Source organism: Tinamus guttatus, unplaced genomic scaffold, assembly GCF_059628265.1.
Source record: "Tinamus guttatus ecotype Peru unplaced genomic scaffold, ASM5962826v1 Tinamus_guttatus_pri_ptg000155l, whole genome shotgun sequence".
NCBI classification, from domain to species: Eukaryota; Metazoa; Chordata; class Aves; order Tinamiformes; family Tinamidae; genus Tinamus; species Tinamus guttatus.
In genome coordinates this window covers 7,746,213-7,770,392 of record NW_028288689.1, presented here as the reverse complement: position 1 = coordinate 7,770,392, position 24,180 = coordinate 7,746,213, and the positions used below count along the sequence as shown (strand labels likewise).

The 24,180-nt window shown below is 54.5% G+C and overlaps 2 protein-coding genes across 7 annotated transcripts in view; both read left to right on the top strand.

Annotated features, from left to right (window-relative positions):
• LOC104574978 (protocadherin gamma-B4-like) overlaps positions 1-24,180 on the top strand; it is a 77,210-nt gene that overhangs the window by 36,951 nt on the left and 16,079 nt on the right. For 2 of the 6 annotated variants that reach the window (XM_088522674.1, XM_088522673.1), the window contains exon 2: positions 19,495-19,553. In XM_088522674.1, the coding sequence (XP_088378800.1) occupies positions 19,495-19,553 (59 nt within the window). Of the gene's footprint in view, positions 1-2,323; positions 2,666-12,063; positions 14,289-14,960; positions 17,437-19,494; positions 19,554-24,180 lie in introns of those variants that run through there. The other 4 variants (XM_088522676.1, XM_088522675.1, XM_088522672.1 and 1 more) reach the window with 4 other exon arrangements.
• On the top strand, positions 2,672-11,558 carry LOC104574976 (uncharacterized; the record flags this gene model as incomplete). The annotated part of the gene is made up of 4 exons (XM_088522698.1): positions 2,672-5,041; positions 5,845-5,956; positions 8,400-8,575; positions 8,817-11,558. Coding segments are annotated over 4 exons (5,400 nt in total), but the record flags the coding sequence as incomplete, so codon positions are not given.

Genomic DNA, 24,180 nt, shown 5'->3' with positions numbered 1-24,180 from the left:
GATGATCCCTCCAAATCAATCAAAGTGTGAGAGATGGGAAGATAGGATCTTCTGTGCCTTTATGAATGCAGATATCCTCGTACTGTTCTCAGTACTCACTTTATTACTCATCTTAGTACTCATCTTGCTACTCCGTGTGGGCAGTACAGAAACATGTTGCTCTGGAGCTATTGTCCTGTGTGTGCTCTTAACAGATATTTAAGAATTTCGATGAACATGTTGAAAAGACAAATCTGTTAATAGAATTTAGAGAAGACACAAACGTATTAAGAAAGTAGCAGGGACTGGTAAGTAAAAAGATTCAGATCTCATTTCAGCGTAATTAAATGAAGAAGCTTGAAGGGTTTTTTGGACTGTAGCTCGAATGGAACTATGCGTTGTCTTATTCTGAGATCATATATAAGAGAGAAAATTAACTTGAATTTTGCTGAGTAGAGGTTTATGAGAAAAGAAACTTCATTTCAGGATGGTGAGTCTGAAGATATGGTCTGTTATAAAGAAGATCCAGAATGGATAGATTGAGGTAAGTGTGACTTACAGGCACCTTTCACCCACTCTTCCTGTGAGTTTTTAAATGTATCCAGAACATTTTTTAAAAACTTTTTTTTTTTAGTTTACTAATATTGCATTTTAGTACTTTTAAGCATACAGGGTTTTTTTTTTCCTCTTTTCTTCCAAGTTCTACGAACTGTCGATAAGAATATAGTAGTAGTAAGTACTGTTAATATGATTTAATTTTCATCATTGGTTATTAAGTAGGAAAAGAAATAGCTGTAGAGTTGAAAGTCTGAACCGATCCATGTTATGTTGGTGAATACATATAAGCGCTGAAATATTTTGTTTCTGAGTGTCTGTCCTGAGTATTTCATGGAAGTTAGCAGGATTGTACCGTGTCTAGGCTCGAGTTTCCTATTTCTTCGCCAGTGCTGTGTATCTCACAATGATAAGGGTGATTTGTAGCCTTTCTACGATGCTGTCAAATGTGATAAGATGCGAGATAACTGTTAATCAGCTGCAATATTTCCAGTAAAATTCTGCGAGGCGCTACCTCCCTGTCTTGGATAAACGAGGGAACAGCTAGACGCTGATTTCGAATCATTTTTCTTCTCTAGCCAACTTCTTTTGTTCGTTATTAAACTTATGATTATGATAGAACTCTTGGCGTTCCCGTATCAAGTTCAATTGTCCCCTTCCCAAAATTTCAATTTTGCATCGTTCATTGGATGACAGAAATTGCAGTGATTTTATTCATTTGTACGTTGGTGCCGTTGGAAAAACGCGGTATCACAAGTTGTCGACAGCAACCACCCGAATCGCACGACGGACAGCGCTAGAGCTGGCTGTTTCTCAACTCGGTGCTCCTGGCGCCATGATCCCAGGGCTATAAGTGACCATATGCGGGATGTTTTTTTCCCATGTGCTGGTGAGACTCAGCTCCCAAAACCAGGGAAGCCAGTAGGTGCCTGGACTAAGCAAACAGGCATCAGCAACAAAGCTGGAGAGATGGTGAGGAAAAGAGAGAGACCAAAAAGGAGATCCTAGGAGCCCGGAGAGGGAGAGAGCCCTATCTACTTCTGCCTCGCCCGCGCCGTGTGTTTCTGCCTCGTTTACACTTAACTTTGTATCTCTTTTTTCGACGATTTATGATAGAAAGATCTTCTCTGAGAAAGTGATGATGATTGGGGGCAGGAGGTGAGATGCTCTTTGCGACACTGCAGCAGAAGCCGCCCTTTGAGCATAGTTGTTTGCTGTGGGCAAAATAGCTCATTAGGAAAATTTAAAATAAAATAAAAAGTTAGGAAGGGCTGAAAGAGCACCTGGGATGATCTGGATCCTTCAGGATCCTGACACCCGGAGACGGCATAAAGGTTGAGCCAATGCTGTGTTGAAGCCCTGCTGTGCATTGTCCCCGCCAGCCTCGTCTCGTCCCCTCCACCTCCTTTTCTTGCTCCTGCTGTCTTTCTCCAAAGAGGTTTTCCTTTTCTTTTCTTTCCTTTTCTTTCCTTTTCTTTTATTTTTTTCTTTCTTTTTTTTTTTTCATGGGTACCCCTCTATTTTCTGCCCTCCACGTTTTCTTTTTGCATCATCTTCTCTGCTAACTCCTAAGCGTCCCTGCCCTCATGCGCAGCCCACCTGTCAGATCGATCCTGGATTGTTAGCTTGGTTCCCGGCGGGGAGGTTCTCCCTGTCTGCTCCGGGCCAGCAGGTCACCCGGCAGCTTTGCTCTCAGGGCTGCGATTTCTGCCCGCCTGCCGGTACCTTGGGGTCAGTCGGTGCGGCGCTCGCTGCCGTGCTCTGCACCCGGCTGCTTCCCACGTCGGGGCTGTCCGGGCGCGCTCCGTGCAATTATTGGCCGGGACTCTATGTGCCGCTGTCGGCCAATGATGAAGCCAGGGATCTGGCGGCCCGTCCCAGCTCGGAGCCGGGATGAGGCAGAGACAGCCTCAGAGAGAGCCTGGGAGTGAGTCACTGCTGTGCTACAAAGCAATGCCCGTCTCTCCGCCGCACGGCCGGTTCCCGGGGCGCTGTGGGGAGCGGCATGAAGGGGCGAGCTGAGGATTTCTAGTGGAGGGGGGGCAAACCGCAGAGGCGCGGGCGGGGAGAGCTGCCGTCCTGTGCGATGAAAGGCGTTGCTGCAAGGAGCCGCCGGGTGACGACGGGGCAGGTACTGAGTTTCTTGGTTTTGCTCGGCGTTTCCGACTGGGCTTCCGCCGCGATCCGCTATGCGATTCCCGAGGAAGCGCGGAGAGGCTCCGCGGTGGGAAATGTGGTAGCTGACCTAAAGCTGGATCTCGGGCGGCTGCCGGATCGCCGGCTCCGGGTCGTGTCCGGCGGCAGTAAGAAGTACTTCAGGGTGGATCTAAAGAGCGGCGCGCTGCTGGTGAGCGAGCGGATAGACCGGGAGGAGCTCTGCGGCGCCGTGTCTCCCTGCTCCTTGAGCTTTGAGGTCTTGGTGGAGAACCCGCTGGAGCTGTACAGCGGCGTCGTAGAGATCCTGGATATCAATGACAACGACCCAGTTTTCCCGAGCAGCCAGGCGAGGCTGGAAATCAGCGAGTCGGTGGCGCCCGGGGTGCGCTTCCCGCTAGAGAGCGCGCAAGACCCCGATGTGGGAATTAACTCTTTGCAAACTTACCAGCTGAGTGCCAACCCGCATTTTGTCCTGGATGTGCAGACGAGGGGAGATGGCAGCAAGCATGCGGAGTTGGTTCTAGAGAAGGAGCTGGATAGGGAGGAGCAGCGGGAACTGCACTTGGTCCTGACCGCGCTGGATGGAGGCAGCCCGCCGCGGTCTGCCAGCGTGCAGATCCACATTGACGTTGTGGACGCCAACGATAACGCCCCGGTCTTCAACCACTCCACCTACAAGGCGAGCGTGAGGGAGAACACGCCCAGCGGCACCCTGGTGGCCAGGATCAGCGCTTACGATCTGGATGATGGGCCCAACGGAGACATCATCTACTCTTTCAGCAGCCACACGCTGGCAAAGGTGAGGGAGCTCTTCACACTGGACTCGGCCACGGGAGAGCTGAAGGTTAAGGGGCAGCTGGACTACGAGGAAACGAAGCTGTACGAGATTTATTTACAGGCTAAAGACAAGGGCGTCGTTCCCGGCGTAGCTCATTGCAAAGTGCTGGTGGAAGTCGTGGATGTGAACGACAATGCTCCGGAGGTGACAGTGACCTCTGTGTACAGCCCTGTGCCCGAGGATGCCGCCCCGGGGACGGTCGTAGCTCTGCTGAGCGTAACAGACCTGGACTCCGGAGACAACGGCCTGGTGAACTGCTTTATTTCTCCTGGAATCCCATTCACTCTCAGCTCCTCCCTCAAAAGCTACTACACGTTGAAAACCAAAGAGGCTCTGGACCGCGAAGAAGCGTCGAAGTACAACATCACCATCACAGCCAGGGACTTGGGCTCGCCGCCCTTGTCTGCAGTAAAACAGCTCCTAGTGCAGGTGTCAGACGTCAATGACAATGCACCCAAGTCTCCCCAGGACCACTATGATGTATATGTGCCGGAGAACAACGAAGCTGGCATCCCTATCCTAAACATAAGCGCCACGGACCCGGACCTGGGACCCAACTCTCGTCTCTCGTATGTCCTTCTTCAGGGTGACCCCGCAGTGAGCCGCCTCTTCTCCATCAACCATGAGAATGGCACCCTCTATCTGCTTGCCTCCCTGGACCACGAGGACCAGGTGAAGTTCAGCATGATGGTGCAGGTCCAGGATGGTGGCTCTCTACCCCTGTCCACCAACCTGTCGGTCAGTGTGTTTGTCACAGACCTCAACGACAACGCCCCAGTTGTGCTGTATCCCCGTCCCAACTCCAGCGACGTGGTGGCGCCAGGCACTCCTGCCAGGCATATGGTCACCAAAGTGGTGGCGGTGGATCCAGACTTGGGGTATAACGCCTGGATCTCGTACACCTTGCTGCAGGCCACTGACCCCAGTCTCTTCTCGGTTGGGCTGCACAGCGGGGAGGTCTTCACAGCTCGACAGCTCCGAGAAGACGAGGCGCCCCAACACACGCTGGTCATCCTGCTGAAGGACCACGGGGAGCCCGTGCTGTCCAGCAGCGTCACCGTCACCATCTCAGTGGATGAGATGGTCAAAGAGGCGCTCATTGACCTCACGGATGTGGCGCCCGCCCACGACCCTAGGAAGCATGTGACTTTCTATCTCATCCTGGCTGTGATTTTAGTCTCGGCGGCTTTCTTCATCACCATAGTGTCCGTGGGTATTTTCAAGTGCTACAAATGGAGGCAGTCGAAGGAGCTGTTCAACAACTCCAGGAGCACCCTGTACAGGACGCCGGGGCCTTTCCACCACATCGATGCTGTGCGGGGTGGCTTCACACCGCCCAACTTGTACCATCAGGTTTATCTCACCACAGACTCCCGCCAGAGCGATATGCTGTGCAAAAAGCCCTTCACTTCCAGTCCCCTGGGGAGCCGCCAGAATACCATGAGGAATGGAGAACCGGGACTGTACCACCAGATCGTGGGCACCGCCAGCAGGCTCCCCAAGGCCGCCGAGGTAATGTAGCCGCCTTCCCGGCTCTCATCGGGGCCGGGCCGGGCCGGGCCGTGACTGGTTTGTACTGTATGCGCGTGCTAGCGGGTCAGACTCGGGGGGAATATCGAGTCTCGCAGTGTCTCCAGAGCCGTTAGTGGTAGCTCAAAAGCTCTTCTTCAAATGAGCCGCCTCAAAATCCGAAGGAATTTGCACACGGGGAGCAGGATCCGTCGCGTGTGTTGACTCGGTTTAGCGAACACGTATCTTTCACGGAAGTTTGGGGTTTGGTTGCAGTGAGAAGCCAGTGGAGGCGGCTGAGATTAGTTTGAAACCGCCTGCAAACCATCGCTAACCGTGAACGCTAACGTTTCCCTCGGCGAAATGTGATGCGAGAGCCTGGTAGGGTGGCAGCCTGTGAGCATCGCGCTCCGGTGAGGGCCGGGGGAAGTGGTGGTGAGAGCAAGGCCGGATCCCGGCCATCCCCGAGCCTCTAGGTCTTGGGAGCCGCTGACTCCTGGCAGAGGACCGGGGCGTCCCGTCCTATGGTGTGGTTTGCACGCGAGGCCGAAGGACTCCGAAGGTCACTCCGTCTGGCAGGCAGTGGTAGCAGAGCAGCTCCTCCCGCCATCGCGTTTGGCTCCTGTTTGTTTCAGTTTCTTTTCCGTGCCTCCGAGCAGGGAGATAAGCGCGTCACCTGCTCGTTGCTTTAGCATCCCAAACAGTATGCTGAGGAACACTGTCGCCCGACTGATCAGACCGCAGTCGGAAAGCGTTTGAGCGTGGCAGGTAGCTTCTGTGCGCCCTTTCCCGTGGGAATTTTGCAGATTGATTTGAGAGCTTTCAGCTACGGGGACGCTTCGATCCTCGGGGGTGATACCGTGCGCTGGATCCGGCGGAAGGGGAAAATCCGGGAGGTTTCCAAGGCTGACGGTGCTGGTAATGCCTGCCCTTGGGGGGAGGCCCTGTGTAGAAACGACCTACTCCTCGGAGCAGAAGGAAGCGATGCGCAGCGGGAGCCGTGGGCGGCGTGGGCTTCATGTAACGCCTGCCTGGAGTGGTCAGATCGCGGGAGGAGGCAGAAACCTCCCGGAATATTTTATGCTCTCTCTGCTCTCCGCTTCCGTCGCTCTTGCGCTTCCGATCTGTCACAGACCAAAACGGGCTGCGGCAGCTGCTGCAGCAAATTTCCTTCTCCTGTGCCGGTGGTGTTACATACGGGGACGGGGATGTCCCGCCCCCTCTTCCCTTCCCCCTCCCACCCCCACCTCCCGCGAAGTGTCCCGGCAGGGAGCCTCGGGGAGGGGACACTAAATGCTTTGAGAACGGATTTGAGAATGGAGATGGGTGGGTCCCAGGTGGGTCTGTAAGCAGCTGATAACGGGCAGGCGGCAACTCGGAGCCCCAGCTGCGCCGGCTCTGGGACGCAGATTTTTGGTCTTCCTGGTGAAAGATGATTCACGGATCGTGTCAAACCAGTAAACGTCTCTTTTCGCGTTACAGGACTCCCGACAGCAATGCGGCGGGGACGACACTGCCTGTCAGTCCCCAGCCTCCGTGCTGGCCCAGGGCAGGGCAGGTGGCATCTCCAGAGTGTGGTTCAGTCTCTGGAACTGCCTTGCGCCGAAATCCCCCATTCAGAGAGCAGTTGCTTGATCATTCCTGTAGATCCCTTGCAGAATCCCCTGTGGGTCCTAGGTTCCCTTCAGCGGCTTCTCCGGAGCCTTTTCGCAGGGTGAGATGGGACGAGATACCTCTTTTTCCATCCCGGACACCAGACCACGGCACAACCATTGCCCCCCCCCCCCCCGGCCCGGCTTGCTTGTGGGGGACCCAAGCAACTGTCCGCTGCTCGCCACAGCCTCTCAGTGACCGAGCCACCGACTGAGTCAGAGAGCAAATGATTCCGTGAGCGGATCCCCCGGACCCTGTGGCCTTCGCAGGAGGCTTCTGGCGAGGCGCACCTGCTCCACATCAATTCCCACGGGAGCAGGGCCCTGTGTCGCTGGCCGCGATGTCCTCTCGTTATCTATCTCCGTCGTTGCGGGGGGACTGTCTGTGACGGGCCCTGGAGCCCTCGGGGCGGCAGGGGAAAGTCTCATCTCTACGTGGACCACAACTGCAGTTACCGCAATGGCTTGCTGCTAGTGGCACCTCCGGAAACCTTCGGGGCATAAGCACGTCCAAGATAGTGTGTCTATTTTTGCACGAGGGGGAATCCACTCTTCCAGAGTTTGCCCGAGCTGGCCCTTTAAGAGCTTCTCCTCCCTCTGCAACGGGCAGTAGGCAGGAGCTGGACCGCACTTTTCACCATTCTAAAGCATCCTTGGGGAGGTAAGCCCAGTCTCTCTCTGACTGGCAGTAAAGAGTTCCCACTTCATGGCTCTTCGTAGGGGTGGGAAGCGGCGGTGGAGGGCAAGGAGGCTGATCTGAGGCCGAGGGACCCTCGAGGACAGCACTTCTGGTAGTTTGCAGTGGGCAGACGGTCCCCGAGTGTAGGTGCCATCTCCATCTAAGACTAGAATGATTGTGTCCATGGTAGGGTCCCAACTTGCGAGACCCCAGCCTCTTTCAGCTATGCCCCTGAGGTACCTTGGGGGCCAGGGTGGTGAGGATAGACATAGAGTGTGGGAGGAGCGATCCCCATGTGCTGCACGACCACCGACTTGTCACCCTTCAGGAGCTAAGGGGAGGTCGTGTTGCCCTGAGCACTCTGAGGGCAGGTCTCTTCAGGGCATGACCTTGCACGGACTCTGCGGGGACCTGAGCTGTGCTGGGGGCTTGCCACTATTCTCTGGGCTGGAGGTGAGGGAGGGCATGAGTTTACTGCTCTGCTAGCAAATGCAGAGACCAAGGCCACAACTTTTGCTTGTGGAAAGCACTTTTAGAGCTGTCTCTGAGGCAGGATTTTGACCTATGCGTCTGTCAAGTGAGAGGCTTGGGCCCCTGTCTCAGTCTGATGTCCTGATCTAACGCTGTGAGCTAGTGATGATCTAGTGGGGTTTTTGTCTGATTCCATGTATCTGCAGCAACCCGGGCATGCTGAAGCCTTACCCGTTCTTTGTGCCAGGATAAGGAGGTGGCGTCCAGCCAGACATGTACAGTGAATAGTTCCACTACAGCTCTGAAGAACTCATCAATATCTGCTGCTCCACCTCGTGTCTCCTCCCACACCAAGTGGAGCTGGTGTGGACTCCCCTGTCTCTCGATGGGGTCTGCTCCTGGCCACAGATAGCACTGGGTGCAGAAGATACAGGACAATCCTGTAGTGAGGGCAAAGCATCCGCTGCGGGGGCGAAAAGGGGAGGGGGACGTGTCCCTGGCGCCTCGGGGCTTTAACAAGCACCTTTTCATAGGGCATGAGACGTGCTCTGGCCCGCAGTCACTACAGCTGCTCTTTGTTCATGCGTGAGATCCGAAGCCACCGCCGTGGGAGCGGGAGCGCACAGGGAGGGTTGGTACCCAGACGGCTTCCAGGACGCGCAGCTTCGCCGAGAGCGGGGGAACGAGCTGCTAAACGAGCTGCCGGAGCAAGTGACTCAGAGCGGCGGAGCGCAAGTCCGGGGGTGGCGGCCCCGCTGAGGCGGGTTCGAGCCCCCGCTCCCCGCTGCTCGCGGGCGCTCGCCATTGGGCGAGCCGGGCCGGGGCTCGCCGCCAATCGGGAGCCGATCTGAAGCGGGGAGATCTGCTCCCCCGGCACCGGGCTCTGATTCAGCTCCCCTCCCCCAGCCCACCCCCTCCGCTCGGAGGCTGGCAACGGGAGCCGCAGCCTGCCAAAGCCCCGGAGCCGCTTCCCTAGCCGAGGGAGAGAAACCCGGGGATTTTTAGCAGCTCCTTCCCCTGCGCCTGCTGCGTCCTGGGCCAGGACCCAGGCCAAACGCGTGCGGACATGGTGTGTGTCAGCCTCCAGCGACCCACTTGGAAATGGCAAGTACTGAGTTTGTTTTCGCTCTGCGGCTGGGGCTGGGTCTCCGGGCAGATCCGCTACTCGGTGGTTGAGGAGTCGGAGGTGGGGACCGTGGTTGGGAACGTGGCCAAGGACCTAGGCTTGAAGGTGGAAGAGCTGTCCGGTCGCAGGCTGCGCCTGGGCTCGGAGGAGAGTCTGCGCTACTTCGCCGTGCGCCTGGAGAGCGGCGCGCTGGTGGTGAGCGAGCAGCTAGATCGGGAGCGCCTGTGCGGAGCCGCTGCCAGCTGCGTGCTGTCGGTGCAGGTGGTGACGGAGAACCCTCTGGAGCTCTTCCGCCTCGAAGTGGAGATCCTGGACCTAAACGACAACTCCCCGAGCTTCCCCACCTCCCACCGCACGCTGCGCATCTCCGAGTCCGCTACCGCGGCTGCGCGCTTCCCCCTGGAGAGCGCGCAGGACCCCGACGTGGGTACCAACACCGTGGGCTCCTACCGGCTGAGTCCCAACTCCCACTTCTCCCTGGATGTCAAGCAGTTGAAGGACGGAAAGCTCTTCCCGGAGCTGGTGCTGGAGCGCACACTGGACCGGGAGGAGCAGCCCGAACTGCAGCTGGTGCTGACGGCCGTGGACGGGGGCAGCCCGGCCCTCTCGGGCACGGCTCAAATAACGATCCTGGTCCTGGACAGCAATGACAACGCGCCCTCCTTTGACCGCACCGTATACAAGGTGCGAGTGCCGGAGAACACGCCCACAGGGGCTCTGCTCCTCCAACTCAACGCGTCAGATCCCGATGAGGGTCCCAACGGGGAGACGCAGTACTCCTTCGGGGTGCACACCCCCGACTCGGTCCGAGGACTTTTCACCCTGGATCCCCACAGCGGGGACGTGCGGGTGAGCGGTGCCCTGGACTTCGAGGAATCGCCTTTCTACGAGATCCACGTACGAGCTCGCGACGGCGGCATGCCGGAGATGGAGGGCCACTGCGTGCTCCAGGTAGAAGTGGAGGACGCCAACGACAACCCCCCAGAGGTGCTTCTCACCTCCCTGCTCAACCCGCTGCCGGAGGACACCCCGCCGGAGACCGTCGTGGGACTCTTCAACGTGCGGGACCGAGACTCGGGCGCCAATGGGGAAGTGAGCTTGGCGATTTCGCCCAACGTGCCTTTTGCCGTCCGCTCCCTTCAGAACCACTACTCACTGGTCACCCGGGAGAGCCTGGACCGAGAAATCACCCCGCAGTACGCGGTGGAGCTGGTGGCCCGGGATGGCGGCTCCCCTGCCCTCACCACGAGGCTCACGCTGCTCCTCAACATCTCCGATGTGAATGACAACGCGCCGCGCTTCTCCCAGGCCTCCTACGACACCTTCCTTCTGGAGAACAACCCGCCGGGCTCCTTGCTCTGCACCATCTCCGCCTCAGATCCCGACGATGGGGTCAATTCCCGGCTCGTTTACTCCATTGAGGGCGGCCACACTCAGGGCGCCCCCACCTCTTCCTTCGTCCACATCGACCCCGACAGCGGCGACCTGTACGCCCAGCGCACCTTCGACTTCGAGCTGGTGCAGGTCCTGCCGGTCACTGTGGCCGTGCGGGACTCGGGGTCCCCCCCGCTTCGCGCCAACGTTACCGTCTACATCTTCGTGCTGGACCAGAACGACCACCCTCCCCGCGTGCTGCACCCCGCCGGCGGTAGCGACGTCCCGGCGCCCCAGAGGGTGCCACTGTCTGCCCCGCCGGGCTACCTCGTCACCAAAGTGACGGCGGTGGACGCGGACGCTGGGCACAACGCCTGGCTCTCGTACCACCTCCTGCCACAGTCCACCGAGCCCTCCTTGTTCCGCGTGGTCCCCTACACCGGGGAGGTGCGCACGGCGCGCGCCCTCCGCGACACTGACGTGGCAGCGCAGCAGGTCCTCGTCCTGGTGCAGGACAACGGGGACCCGCCGCTGTCCACCACTGTCACCATCGCTGTGGTCCTGGAGGAAGCGGCCACGGAGGAGAGCTACAAGCCTCGGGATTTCCTGGCTGGGACCAAAGAGAAGCCGGATCTGACCCTCTACCTCATCATCGCGCTGGCAGCCGTGAGCACCATGGCGCTTGCCACCTTCACCGTCCTTGCCGCCCGCTGTGTGCGGCGCAGGGGCCGTGCCACCGGCTCGCCATGCTGCTGCTGGCTCAGCGAGTCGCCGTCCCGGGACTTCTTCAAGCAAGCCAGCCCGAAGCTGCAGCTCAGCTCCGACGGCACACTCAAGTACATGGAGGTCACCCTGCGACCCACCGACTCGCAAAGCCAATGCTACCGCACCTGCTTCTCTCCCGGCTCCGACAGGAGCGATTTCACCTTCATGCGGCCTTGTCCGGCCCCGGGCACCCTAGCGAGGGAAACTGATTCGTTCCTCTCCGCTACCGGTACCCTGCAAGGCCCCAGCCAGGTGAGATCCTGCCAGGGCTTGTCGCTAGGGGAAGGGGAAGGGGTTGCGGCGCCCCGGCGGCTCGGCGGGGGGGGGAGGGGATGCTCGGGGGGCAGCGCCGGCGTCTTTGTTCTCCAGCAGCACGAGCCCGGTGACGGTGACGGTCGCGGTGCGGGCGGGCGGGCGGCCGTCGGGGCGCGGGGCCGCCCCCGCCGTCGCTAGGTGAAGCGGCGCCGCTTCGCGCCGCGGCGGCGCCTCGCGCGCCGCGATTGGCGCCCGTGTTGCTGTCCTCGGGAAGGAGGGCGGCGATTGGGCGAGCGCCGCGGCACTCGGAGCCAATGGCGAGGAGGCTGGCGGGGAGCGCGGCGCGCCCCCCCGTCGGAGCCGCATCCACCCCAAACAATGAATGGGAGAGGGCAGCGCTGACCAGCGGCCCCGGAGCGCGGGCGGCCGCCGGCCCAGAGCTCGGCCCCGCGGGGCCTCGGCGGAGGGCATCGCTCCGGAGCTGCGGCTGCCGACCTGGCAAGGATGCTGAGCGCAGGAAAGGCGGGCTGGTCCCTGGGACTGCCGCGTGTCTTCTCTTTCTGTTTGTTCTTGCACAGCTCCTCTGCCCAGATCCGCTACACCATCCCGGAGGAGCTCACCCGGGGCGCCTTCGTGGGCAATATTGCTAAGGACTTGGGCACGGATGTGGCAAAGCTGGCGGCAGCTAACCTGCAGGTACTGTCTGATTCGGATTCTCAGTACTTCTCTGTCAATGTGAACACTGGGGTTATAATGGTCAGCGAGCGCATAGACCGGGAGCAGCTCTGCGGGCAGAACCCCCGCTGCTTCCTCCACTTGAAACTTGCCATCGAGAACCCTGTGGAATTTTACCGCATTGAGGTGGAGATCCTGGATATCAATGACAACCCGCCCGAGTTCCCGAGTGCTGAGGTCTCCTTGCGCATCTACGAGCTGGCGTCACTGGGTGCCCGCTTTCCCATCCAGCCTGCCCAGGACTCTGATGTGGGCACCAACACCTTGCAGACCTACCACCTGAGTGCCAACGACAACTTCAACCTCAATGTGAAGGCACGGACAGATGGCGGGAAGTTCCCTGAGCTGGTGCTGGAGAGGGCCCTGGACCGGGAGCTAAGAGCTGTCCACCGCCTGGTGCTGACTGCTGAGGATGGGGGGTCTCCCCCCCGCTCCAGCAAGATGCACATCACTATTCAGGTCCTGGATGCCAATGACAACCACCCAGTCTTTGACAAACCATCATACGGAGCCCGCTTGGTGGAGAACTCCCCAGTGGGCACTCTCGTCGTGAAGTTAAACGCCACCGATGTGGATGAAGGGCCCAATGGAGACATCCGTTACTCCCTCAGCAGCCACAACTCAGCTGCCTTGCGCCAGATGTTTGCTATTGATGAGCAAACTGGGGAGATCCGTGTGCAGGGCAAGCTGGACTTTGAGGAGGCAACGGTGTATGAAATAGAGGTGGAGGCCAAGGACATGGGATCACCCACAATGGAGGAACACTGCAGCGTGGTTGTGGAAATCGTTGATGTGAATGACAATGCCCCTGAGGTCATTCTTACCTCCTTCTCCAGCTCCCTGAGTGAAGATGCTCTGCCGGGCACAGTGGTGGCTGTGATACATGTCAGAGACAAGGACTCTGGGGAGCAGGGCAAGGTTCAGTGCCACATGTCTCCAGATCTTCCCTTCCAATTGCGTAAAGACTTTGAGCACCAATACTCACTGCTAACCAGAACCTATTTGGATCGGGAACACGTTGCCTTCTACAATGTCACCATCTCTGCCTCGGATATGGGGAGCCCCCCACTTTCCCAGCAAACCATCTTGCCAATTGCCCTTGCTGATATCAATGACAACGCGCCGCAGTTTGAGCAAGCATCCTACGAAGTGTTGGTGGCAGAAAACAATCCAGTGGGCAGCGTGCTCATCATTGTCTCTGCTGTTGACCCTGACTCAGAGCAGAATTCACGCCTTTCCTACTCCATCCTGCGAGTTGGTGGGACAGATCCAGGTCTGGATCCAACTCGCTACCTCTCCATCCATCCCACAAGTGGACGGGTCTCAGCCAAACTCCCCTTTGACTATGAGCAAACCACCTATTTCCAGTTCCATGTGGAGGTTTCTGATGGTGGTTCTCCAGCCCTCAGAAACAGGACGCTTGTTCACGTCTTCATAGCGGACCAGAATGACAATGCTCCAAAGGTGCATTTCCCTAGGATTGAGGAGGACTCTGCGGCCCAGTTCCGAATTTCACCCTTCACCTACCCCCCTGCTCTCATCACCAAAGTGGTGGCGATGGATGCTGACTCGGGGCGCAATGCTTGGCTCTCTTACCACCTTGTGGAAGCCACGGACCCCGGGCTCTTCAGTGTGGCCCTGCGTTCTGGGGAGATCCGGATCATGCGGGCCCTGCAGGAAAATGATGCCTCAGCGCATGAACTGCTTGTGGTGGTCCGGGACAGCGGAGAGCCTCCTCTCTCCACTGCTGTCACGCTGGTGGTGCTGGTGGAGGAGAAGGGTCCAGAGGCCTTGCAGGGCTCTGAGGCTCAGGCCACAGACAGCGGAGGCTTACCCACAATTACGCTTTATCTGATTGTTTCTCTAGTCCTCATCTCCACTGTCTCTCTGGTGGGACTGGCAGCACTGGTCGTGCGGTATCTCCGACGGGGTTCTACGCCCCCTGCACGGGGCTGCTGTGTGGAGAGCGTGGACACGCTGCGCCCTCCCTCCGGCCCCATATTCGGGCACTCGCGTTACCAGCCCAAGCAAGGGGACACGGTGATGGGCGTCCAGGTGATGGCCACGGCACCCCCCGCCCCGCGCTACCGCTCCTGCTTTTCGCCGGTCTCAGACATCAGCGAATTCATGTTTGTGAAACCTTCCGTGGGTCCGGCCGGTGCAAACCTGCTGGATCCCAGCTTGTGCAGCGAGGTGAGCTTGGGAGCCGGCAGCCGCTGCCTCCCAGCCTGACTCTGTCCCCATCACCTAAGGGACTTGGCGCCGCCGCGATCCGGGATCCGCCTCCCTCTCCCCCCCCCCGCCCCGTCTCTCTCCCTTGATGGGTTTGGGGATGGAGCCCCCGCTCTCCAGCACCTGCCCGGTTGCGGGTGGGAGCGCAGGGGCCGGGAGGGGGTTCCCGGTGCTGGGGAGACCCCGACGTCCTCCCAGCGCTGCGGGGGCGGAGAGGCGGCGGCAGCGGCGGGGGAGTTGGGGGGGGGGTGGGGGGCGAGGCTACGCCGTGCGTATTTTGGGGAAGGCGGTGGAGGAGGGAGAGGAGGAGGAGGAGAAAAAGGAGGAGGAGGCGGAGGGGCTCCCCCGCTGTTGTGAGACGTAAAACTGTCACTCGGTTCGTTCCCTGCCCTCGCCGACTTTGTGCGCCTCTGTGTGCCGGGGAGCCGCTCGGCCGGCGGGGCTGCGACCGTGCCCGCCCCCGCCGCCGCCAGCCCCGCTCCCTTCCTGCCCGGCTCCTCCCGGGTCAGCCCGCGGGACCTGCCCGGGGCGCGGAGGCTCCGGCGCGGGGCTGCGCGGCGGAGACTCCCGGGACCGGGAGCGGGACCGGGACCGGGAGCGGGGCAGAGGAGGGCGGGGAGCAGGGGGAAGCCGCTCGGAGCCGCTTCCGCTCCGCTCGCACAGCCGGCGCGGCATGCACGGGGAGCGGAGTTTGCAATGGCAGCGGCTGCTGCTGCTGATCGGAGCCCTCTCCGCCCTGCCGCCCCCCAGCAGCGCCCAGCTCCGCTACTCCGTGCCCGAGGACCGCGAGCCGGGCTCCTTCGTGGGCGACGTGGCCAAGGACCTGGGGGTTGAGGTGCGGAGCTTGGCAGCCCGCAACCTGCGGCTGGTGAGCGAGGGGGAGCAGCGGCACTTCCAGGTGGACCTGGCGGCGGGGGTGCTGCTCCTCGACAGCAGGCTGGACCGGGAGGCTCTGTGCGGCCAGAGCCCCACGTGCTCCCTGCACCTCCAGCTCGTCATGGAGAATCCCCTCCAGCTCCACCGGGTCGAGGTGGACATCCTCGATGTGAACGACAACGCGCCGCAGTTCCCCAAGCAGGAAGTGGCTTTGGAGATTACCGAAGTAGCCAACCCCGGGACTCGGCTACCCCTGGAGGTAGCGGAAGACCCAGATATGGGCTCTAACTCTATTGCCACCTATGAGCTCAGCCCCAGTGCGTATTTTGCCCTGAGTATCAACGTGAGAGGAGATGGTGTTAAAATGCCTGAGATTGTCCTCGAGAAAGCACTGGATAGAGAGAAAGCGGCTGTCCATCATTTAACCCTGACAGCACTGGATGGAGGGAATCCAGTGAAATCTGGCACTGCCAAGATCACCATCCATGTCCTGGATGCAAATGACAACCCACCTGTATGTGACCCACCCATATCCAAAGTGCATCTGGAGGAGAACGTGCCAGTGGGCACTCTGGTCACCAAGCTGAATGTTACCGATTTGGATGAAGGCCCCAATGGAGAAGTGGAGTATTCTTTCAAAACAAGCAATAATGCACCTGGGAAGTTCACCAGGTTGTTTGACTTAGATCCTCTGACAGGGGAGATCAGAACCAAAGCCCCACTGGACTATGAGGAATCCAGCGCTTATGAGATTGCAGTTCGAGCCAGAGACAAGGGATCGCCGGCCATGGAGGGACACTGTCACCTGCGAGTGGAATTAATTGATATCAATGATAACAGTCCAGAGATTGTGCTGACCTCTCTCTCTAGCCCAGTGCAGGAGGATGCAATCCCAGGAACTGTGATTGCCCTCATTGGTGTGAAAGACAGCGATTCTGGTGACAACGGTCAGGTCCGCCTGCAGATAGCGAAAGACCTCCCCTTTAAACTTGTGTCATCTTTCAAAGAGCACTTCTCCCTGGTCACAGATGGTCCCCTTGATCGGGAAAAGGCCAGTGAATACAACATCACTGTAAGGGCTACGGATTCAGGGTCCCCACAGAGGTCTGCGCAAAAAACAATTTTCCTCCAAATTGCTGATGTGAATGATAATGCACCAAACTTCTCCAGCCCTTCCTACACAGCTCACATTCAAGAAAACTCTCTCCCTGGGACCTTTGTCTTTTCAGTATCAGCATCTGACCCTGATGAGGGAAGCAATGCCAAGTTGTCTTATTCCATGCTGGACAATGGGATGCAAGATTTACCTATCTCAACTTATTTCCAAATAGACCAGGATAATGGCACCATCTACACCATCCAGGCTTTGGATTACGAGCAGGACAAGGTGTTCCAGGTGCCTGTGGAGGTGAAGGATGCTGGGTCTCCCGCTCTGAGCAGCACTGCTGTGGTCCATGTGTTTGTCATGGACCAGAATGACAATGCCCCCACCATTGTCTACCCATCTGTTCCCAAGGGCTCTGCCTTCCACCAAGCCATCCCAGCCTCGGCAGAACCTGGCTATTTGGTTAGCAAAATTGTAGCTGTGGATGCTGATAGTGGCCATAATGCCTGGTTGTCCTACCAGCTGGAGGAAACTGCTGAAACTTTGCCTTTCCGCGTAGAGCACCGCTCCGGAGAGATAAGGGTCGTGCGGACCCTCCGGGAGTCAGAGGCTCCCTATAGGCTGGTGGTTGAAGTGAGGGACAATGGGACACCGTCCCTCTCAGCCTCTGTGGCAATAGTCATCTCTCTGGAGGAGAACATGCAGGATTTTGCCAAGTCTATGGACCTCCCCAAATCTTCTCCCAAGGATCCCAACATAACTCTTTACCTGATCATCTCCCTTGTGTCTATTTCCTTAGTGTCTTGTGTGACATTTGGCATCATGGGTGCCAGGTGTCTCAGAGCTGGCTCTGGCTCCAGCTGGACCCTCATGGGCTGCTGCCGAGGGACAGGCCGCAAGCCCACCTCCCATTTCCGCGGGCAGCTGAAGCCGGACGGCTTCATCAAGTACCTGGACGTGGGAGGCGCGGGCCTGACGTCCCAGGCACAGCAGTACACCTCTTGCTTCTCTCCCATGTCCGATCAAAGCGATTTCCTCTTTGTAAAACCTTTCAGCCATTCTAGTACCGCCGAAAGCATGGCTGCCTATGAACAGGCGACCAGCACCTTAGCGAGTCCCTGTGATGGGGTAAGAAATGGGTGATTTCTTGCTGTGGGCAATGATCTGTACTATCCAGGTTACTTTGCTGTTCTAGGCCTGTTCTTTAGCTAAAGAAGGTGGCCTCGGGGAATGTATGTTACCTTCACCTGGCCAGGAGGTGGCCAGTGAAATATTTGGCTCTGTGTGGTGGTGTGATGGCACGGGGGTGAAAGTCACTGTAAACTGAAAGGCTGCGTGCTTGTGGCAGCTGGGTTAAAACGGGAGAACTTTCTTCTGGCCTTCTTGGTACTCGTTTATTTTTAAAGAGATTCTTGGCATGGTCAGTATGATGATTTTTTTTTTTGGTATTTAACTTTTTTATTCTGCATGTCCTATGAAACTACACACAGGAGGAAGTTACCATAAAGCAAAGTTTCTCAGTGTCTTGCTCTGTTTTAGGAGGTGTGTTGTAGAAATTTCCTCTTTTTTGACTCTGAAATGTTAACTGCTGATTGTGCCTGGGCAAGGGATCACTATCAAGCGTGGCAGATTAAGGCAAGGGGCTTTGAAGTAGTGACGTTTTTCTCTGAGGTCCTGATGACCTTATATGCCCTCAAACTTGGAGAGACCTAGGCAGCAGCGTGCTCCAAAATCTGAGACACTTTAATTTGTATGTTTAAATATGGATTTAGGTGACTGCATTTAGCTGTACCTTTTATAACTTTGGTATATATCTGTAAAGACATTTTGTGTCCGTAAATGCCTGCCCTAAATTTGAAAGTAGTAATTATAATAGGAATTCTAAAAATAGATTGGGAAGATCTTATTGATTGGGGGATTGTGTGTCAGTGTGTGCAGAAAATGTGCATATCTGAAATCTAGAGGACAAGTGTTTAAACAACTTAATTTGCATGCAGCACGGATAACAGTGGGGCCTCTATTTTAGGGAAGTCAGTAATTTATTCTAATGTATTCCTTTACCAGAATCATCAAAGCTGTGGGGAAATTAGCAAAATCACTTCTACCAAATAAAAATCTAGGTCAGCTGTATCCGTCTTCAATTTTCCTTAGTAATTGCATGTGCAGGCAGAATAATCCTATAAAATTTCTGTTACACTGTATGGACTGTGAACTGCCCGTTCCTGAGGTAGCTGAGAGAAATGTTATCCTTTCCAGGTAGCATGTTATCACTCTGGAGTTAATTAAGAAGATTACGATTTTAGGAAGTATGCGTCATTCAGACAGAAAACAGTTCTGCTATTTAGTGCTCTTCACAAAGGCATGATTCAAACGAGTAATACAGAGTCCTGTTTCGTGTCCTTCCTTATTTACAAAATGCCCATTGTCTGGTGGTAAAATAACATGGATAAAAAGGAATACAAGGCCTACTAATGAAGTTACAAAGTATGTTGCTGTGTCTGATGATTATTGTGTCCCCTGAACAAATAATGCTTTTTTTTGCTGTTGTTGTTGTCGGAAGTTCATTCTTTTCTGTGTGGACAGAAAAATATTGCAGTGCTCCAAGGCCACAGCATCTAGGAAAAGTCATTCAAACATAATGTGTGAAATCAAGATCTCAGGCAAGCCTTTTTAAGGACAGAAGAAGGACAGATTAGGAAGGTCTGTTATCATTTCACCCTCTGGCATTAAAAAGATCTTTCCCAGTATCAATTAATTCCCCTTTTAATCAATTAACTCCTCAGTTTGCCACCACCATTCCCGTTATGCTCCCCCAAGCTTGTTACTTTGGTACCGTTTCTCCTGCTAAAATTAATGCCCTTATCAGTTTGCTTCATGCTTCATTTCTTTCACAGCCCGATTTCCTGAGCTTCTTTGGAAGATTATTCTCTGAATAGTTTTTGTCATGCTTTTTAGCATTCACGCTGCTTCAAAGATGGTCAGGAGAGAAGAGTGGGTTTAATGTTCTTTTCTTTCTCGCCCTCTTTCGCTCTCTCTCTTTTTTTTTTTTTTTTTTTTTGATTCTAATTGATATGCTTTCCTTGGAAAGAATACTGTGATATTCCAGAGTGAAATAATCCAGGATCCATTTGCTTTGATTTCCGACAGAAGAATAGAGGCATTAAAAGTTTTCTGTTTTCTTTGCAGCAAGCTCAGCCTAACACAGACTGGCGCTTCTCTCAGACTCAGAGACCTGGAACCAGTGGGTAAGTGCCTTTTTTTTTTTTTTTTCCCTCTATGCATATGTCTGGGGTGGGATTCATTTCCTTTGACCCTGGTTGTAGTGCTGGAAGGTCCTTGGGTGGCAGCTCTGAGGATGGATTTTCACCATTGTTTTGGTAGAGCTGTGCAACTGAAGAATTGGAAGTAGTGCTGTTCCTGTGTTAGCTCTGTTTGACACTGGTGTGACAGCTGTTTGGAGTAGTGCATCTGGTTTTGGTGTCTACAGTTCCTGAGGGATATTCAGGAACTGTAGAGAGCTCCAGATAAAGTTGTGAGGTATATAAAGGACTGGAAAACATGCTTCATAGGGAACAACTTATTATCTAAAGCAGATATTTAGACAAGATTTAGGTAGGTTTTGAGTCCAAAATCACAATCCCTCTCCCTGCTCAGAGGCTCCTGAAATCACTCTATGAGTCCCTTTACCAGCCACAGACTGTTAGGCTCTGTGTTAACTGCGTTGCCTGCTCTGGCTTGAGCCTTTAGTGCCAAACTCCTGTGTAAACCTCTAAGCAGCCAGAAGCTGTGTTAGATGAGGCCCAGGTCCTCAAATATCTGCCTCAAAAATTGTGTCTTAGCCACATCTTTCCAGGAGGATCATGTTTCTTCAAAATGCAAGTGTACATGTTGTCTTCTATTAAGTAGTCCGGCCATAGAATTAGTTTTGGGAGATTAGGATCCAGTTCCATTTGTTTGGGATTTTGAACTCATTCTCATATCCCTTGAGAAATGCCATAACCAGCACAGGGTAGCTTATCCAGATGAGGACTCCTTTGCACCCTTCACACTGGAGCTGGGCAACAGAGCAGAGGGATGCTAAGAAATAAGAAATTAGATCTAGTGGGTGAGGAAACTCACAGGGGAGAGGTCCCAAGGTCTGGCCTTGCTCTCAAAACTGTGCCTGAGTTTTTAAAATGAGGCATATGCAATGTCTGAGTCCTAGAAGTAGAGGAGGGAGCCTGCCTCCTGACTCACCCATCTCTTGACTGTTGTCTCTCTCACCTCTCGTTCAATGAAGTTTGTTTTCCTTGCTGCGCAGTGAGGAACCATGGACAGAAAGTGTTGAGCAAGCGCTTTTCACCTCTCCACCTCCCCTTCTAGCTCACAGGCAGAGGGAGGAGATCTCTGCTGAGAATGAACTGTGTTGAGCACCATAAGGATAAGAAAGTAGTTAGGTAAGGAGTGTCCCTTCCTGTGTCAATAGCCTAATCTAGTATGGGGTGACTGCAGAAAGGACTTCAGGATAATTTATATGTGAAAAGGTTGTAACGCGGGCTGGGAGAAATAGGAGTGAGTGCTGATGCTGTGCTTCCTTGGCTGGCTGGGTCAGGCATCTTATCTGTGCAGATATGAGAGGACTCGCATCTCTGTGCGTCACTGTTGTTGTTGGCTGGCTGGGGCAGTCTCCTCATAGGTTTTGAAAATTCCGTATGGAGATCCCAGGGTCCTGGCCTCCAGTGTGGGAGTGCACACACAGTTAAGTGTTCACTACAGCTAACTGCTTACTGTCTGAATCCTTCTCTCGAAGGTGGCTCAATAATTTAGCTTTGCAGAAAGAAAGTCGAGAGACCTGCTATAGCCAAGTTGTAAATACTGTCACAGCAGTTAAACCTTGTTACTAGGCTCTCCTATTTGAGAAAGCTAAAACAGGAGCTAGGGTTTGATATAGAGCTAAAAGTATTCCAACTAGAAATCGAGCATAAACTTTAACAGCAAGGAAATGTCTGTAACGGTTTCCCAGAGCTCTGTTGAACTCCCCATCAGTGGCAACTTTTTAATCAAGGAAAATATCTCTAAACATTTATGCTCTAGTTGAAACGATAATTAGCTGGAAAGCCCTGTTATACAGAAGTGCACAAGAGCCACTGTAATAGTTTTGCTACGAGGAGTGAGTAAACGAGCCCCATCAGAGCAGCTCTATTGCTCTCCCTTCTAGCATTGTGTTCTAGCATCCTCTCTTCAAGGCACAGCGTTAACGCAGTGCTGACCTACATAGCTCAGTGATGGGGACCTTCCTCAAGCCATGGGGCAGGGGCAAGCACGAAGGCAGCCTCAGACTCAGTTCGGGGGCAGCCGAAATAGCACTTCAAGTTGATTCTAGTGCATGTGATTTTGGTGGGTTTGTCCTCAGTGTGCTACCTGATCTGGAACTAGGTGATCTGGTGTCCAGCACAGTCCTTGAAACAACCGCCGAAGGCTCCTATCAGTGCCAGTTCTGGCAGTTGTCCGTAGCACAGGCTGCTCAGATTGGCCTCTGGGGCCTCTGAACACAGGCTTGTACCGAAATAAGTCAGAGGATTTTGATTCATGCTGTTTTTCACCACCTGCCTATGTCCAGATTCCATGTTTGCAATGAAACCACATTCACTGAATTCCATGTCATTTCCTTTTATCCTGTCTTAAGTTAAATTAAAGAACATACTTTTATTCTAAACCAGTGTTAAGATTTAAAAAGATGTCAGCAGCAAGTATTATCATGTGGACAGATTGTCCCTGACAACTCTCCAGTGATCAAGCAAGTCAGGCAAGTCTTGGAGAACAGTTTGTTCCTTATTGTGCTGTTTCTGGGCTCTTACTGGTATTTTCTGACGTCTGGTATATGAATCCTCAGACCTCAGCTGATAGCATAGATAATAAGGCAAGGGAAACTGCCTGAGCTCTCCTGTTGTTCTCTCTGAGGTCAGTTCATGTATGGACTGTTTCTTCTACTGAAAATAAGCCTTTGCAGCAGTATGAGCTCCTGAACTCCAGAGCTCTGCTCAGGGCTTGGTGAGCCAGCCCTGAACTGAAAAAAATAAAATAAATAAAGGGAGGGATGTGTTTTTAACTGAATTTACTTAGTGTAAATTAAATAGCAATAAAGACAAGGCAGCTTAGGCTAGCAGATTGGATGGATCCTGCAGGGAGTCTGGCACTGACCCTAAACCAGAAAGCAGGCTAAAACCAATGTTGTCATTTCTCTTTTAATATTTTAATGTGAAGTGGAAGAGAGAACAATGCTGCCTTTTTGTAATGTAGACTTGGTCACAGGGAAAAATCCCACATGCCTCCGAGTACCTGGAACCAGCCAAAGCTCAATGTAAGTTCAGTAACGCAGGAGCTGTCTCTTTTACATCATCACTTCTATTGGGCAGTAAAGAGGATTTGATCTGAAACAGAGAAGAGCTTTCAGTAAACTTTAGACAATATCCCTGGAAAGCATCAGGGATAGCATTAGACCTTTAAATGAGTAGAGTGATTCTCAATTAATCTTGTTCGGGAGAAACAGGAGGACAAATTGATTAGTTTAATAATGTTTGTATTTTGTTTCCTCTTTTTTTTTTTTAATGTACCCATGCAGTCTCTGGGCAGATGTAAGTGAATGCAGAATGCTAATTAGCAGCAAATTCAATTCACAACCATACCCTATTGGGGCTGGCTGTAGTGGAGGCTACAGTGCTGAATTGTCCGGAGCGGTGCCGAGCTAGCGGCATTGCAGGACGAGTCCCTGTGGGATTGACAGTGTGGGATTTTCCAGGGTGGGTGGCCGGAGGGGAGGAGAACGTGGGGACTGGTACTGGTGCGAGGGACCCGTCTTGCTGATCTTTCAGCAGAGGAACAGAGACCTGACTCGTGCCCCGCATTCACGTTATTTGCCTGACAACCCCTCGTTGTTTTGATCTTTGCTCGCTAGTTTATTCAGCAAAGCACTGGGCTTGTGTCAGAGTTTTCTACTTGGAGGAGCAGGGAAGGGTCCTGGTGGCTTTAAGGAGAGCATGGGAGGATGAAGAAGGTTCCTTCCATCCAAACTGGGAAGGAACTGTGTGTCCTGGATATGTCAAGGGGGACTGGGGACAATCTCAAGCCACGTGAGCTGGAGGAGGCGATCCCAGACAGGACAAACTGGAGAGACTGGGATGGAAGGACTTGAAAGGAGACAGGAGACTGTATGAGGATTCCAGCTCTTAGAGGGGAGGGATGAGCAAAGTATGCAAACAGGATAGAGTGGGTTATCATTCCCCTTACCCCCCTCAGTCTCCTCCCTGTGCTAATGGTTTTAAATGCCTCTCTGAGCCCTCCCAGGCTAAACCCAGTCAATAGTGATGTTCACGTCATTCACCCATTAAACAGTCTCACAGCTGCCCTGTCTGACACGGGGCCGCTGTCCCATGACCTGTGCAGAGGGCAGCAGGGATGGGACTGGGGACACACTGCAACGCAGGTGATAGCAAAGCTGCAATCTTTCTTCCTCAGTTTCTTTTTTTTTTTTTTTCTTTTTTTCACTCCTGGGTGCCAAGACTTGGACAGTCATTACTAGATGAATCAGACAGCTGAAAAAAAAAGACATTCCACAAATATTTTCTAAAGCTCCCTGAAGGGCTCTTGGTATCCCAGTGGCTGCAGGATGGTATTCGGGTACGCCCAAAGACCTGGTGCAACTCCAGGGGCTTCTGCCATGGACTTGGGAGCATCAGGAGCTCCCGTGTGAATCCATCGCACCAGCATGCCAGGGACATGCTCCTGCAAAGTAAACTTCTATATGGGGCACTTAGGCCACGCTGGGAACATGCTGTGTGTTTGGGAGTTTCCAAAGCATGTACAGGCCAGACACACTCTTGCATTTACATAGCA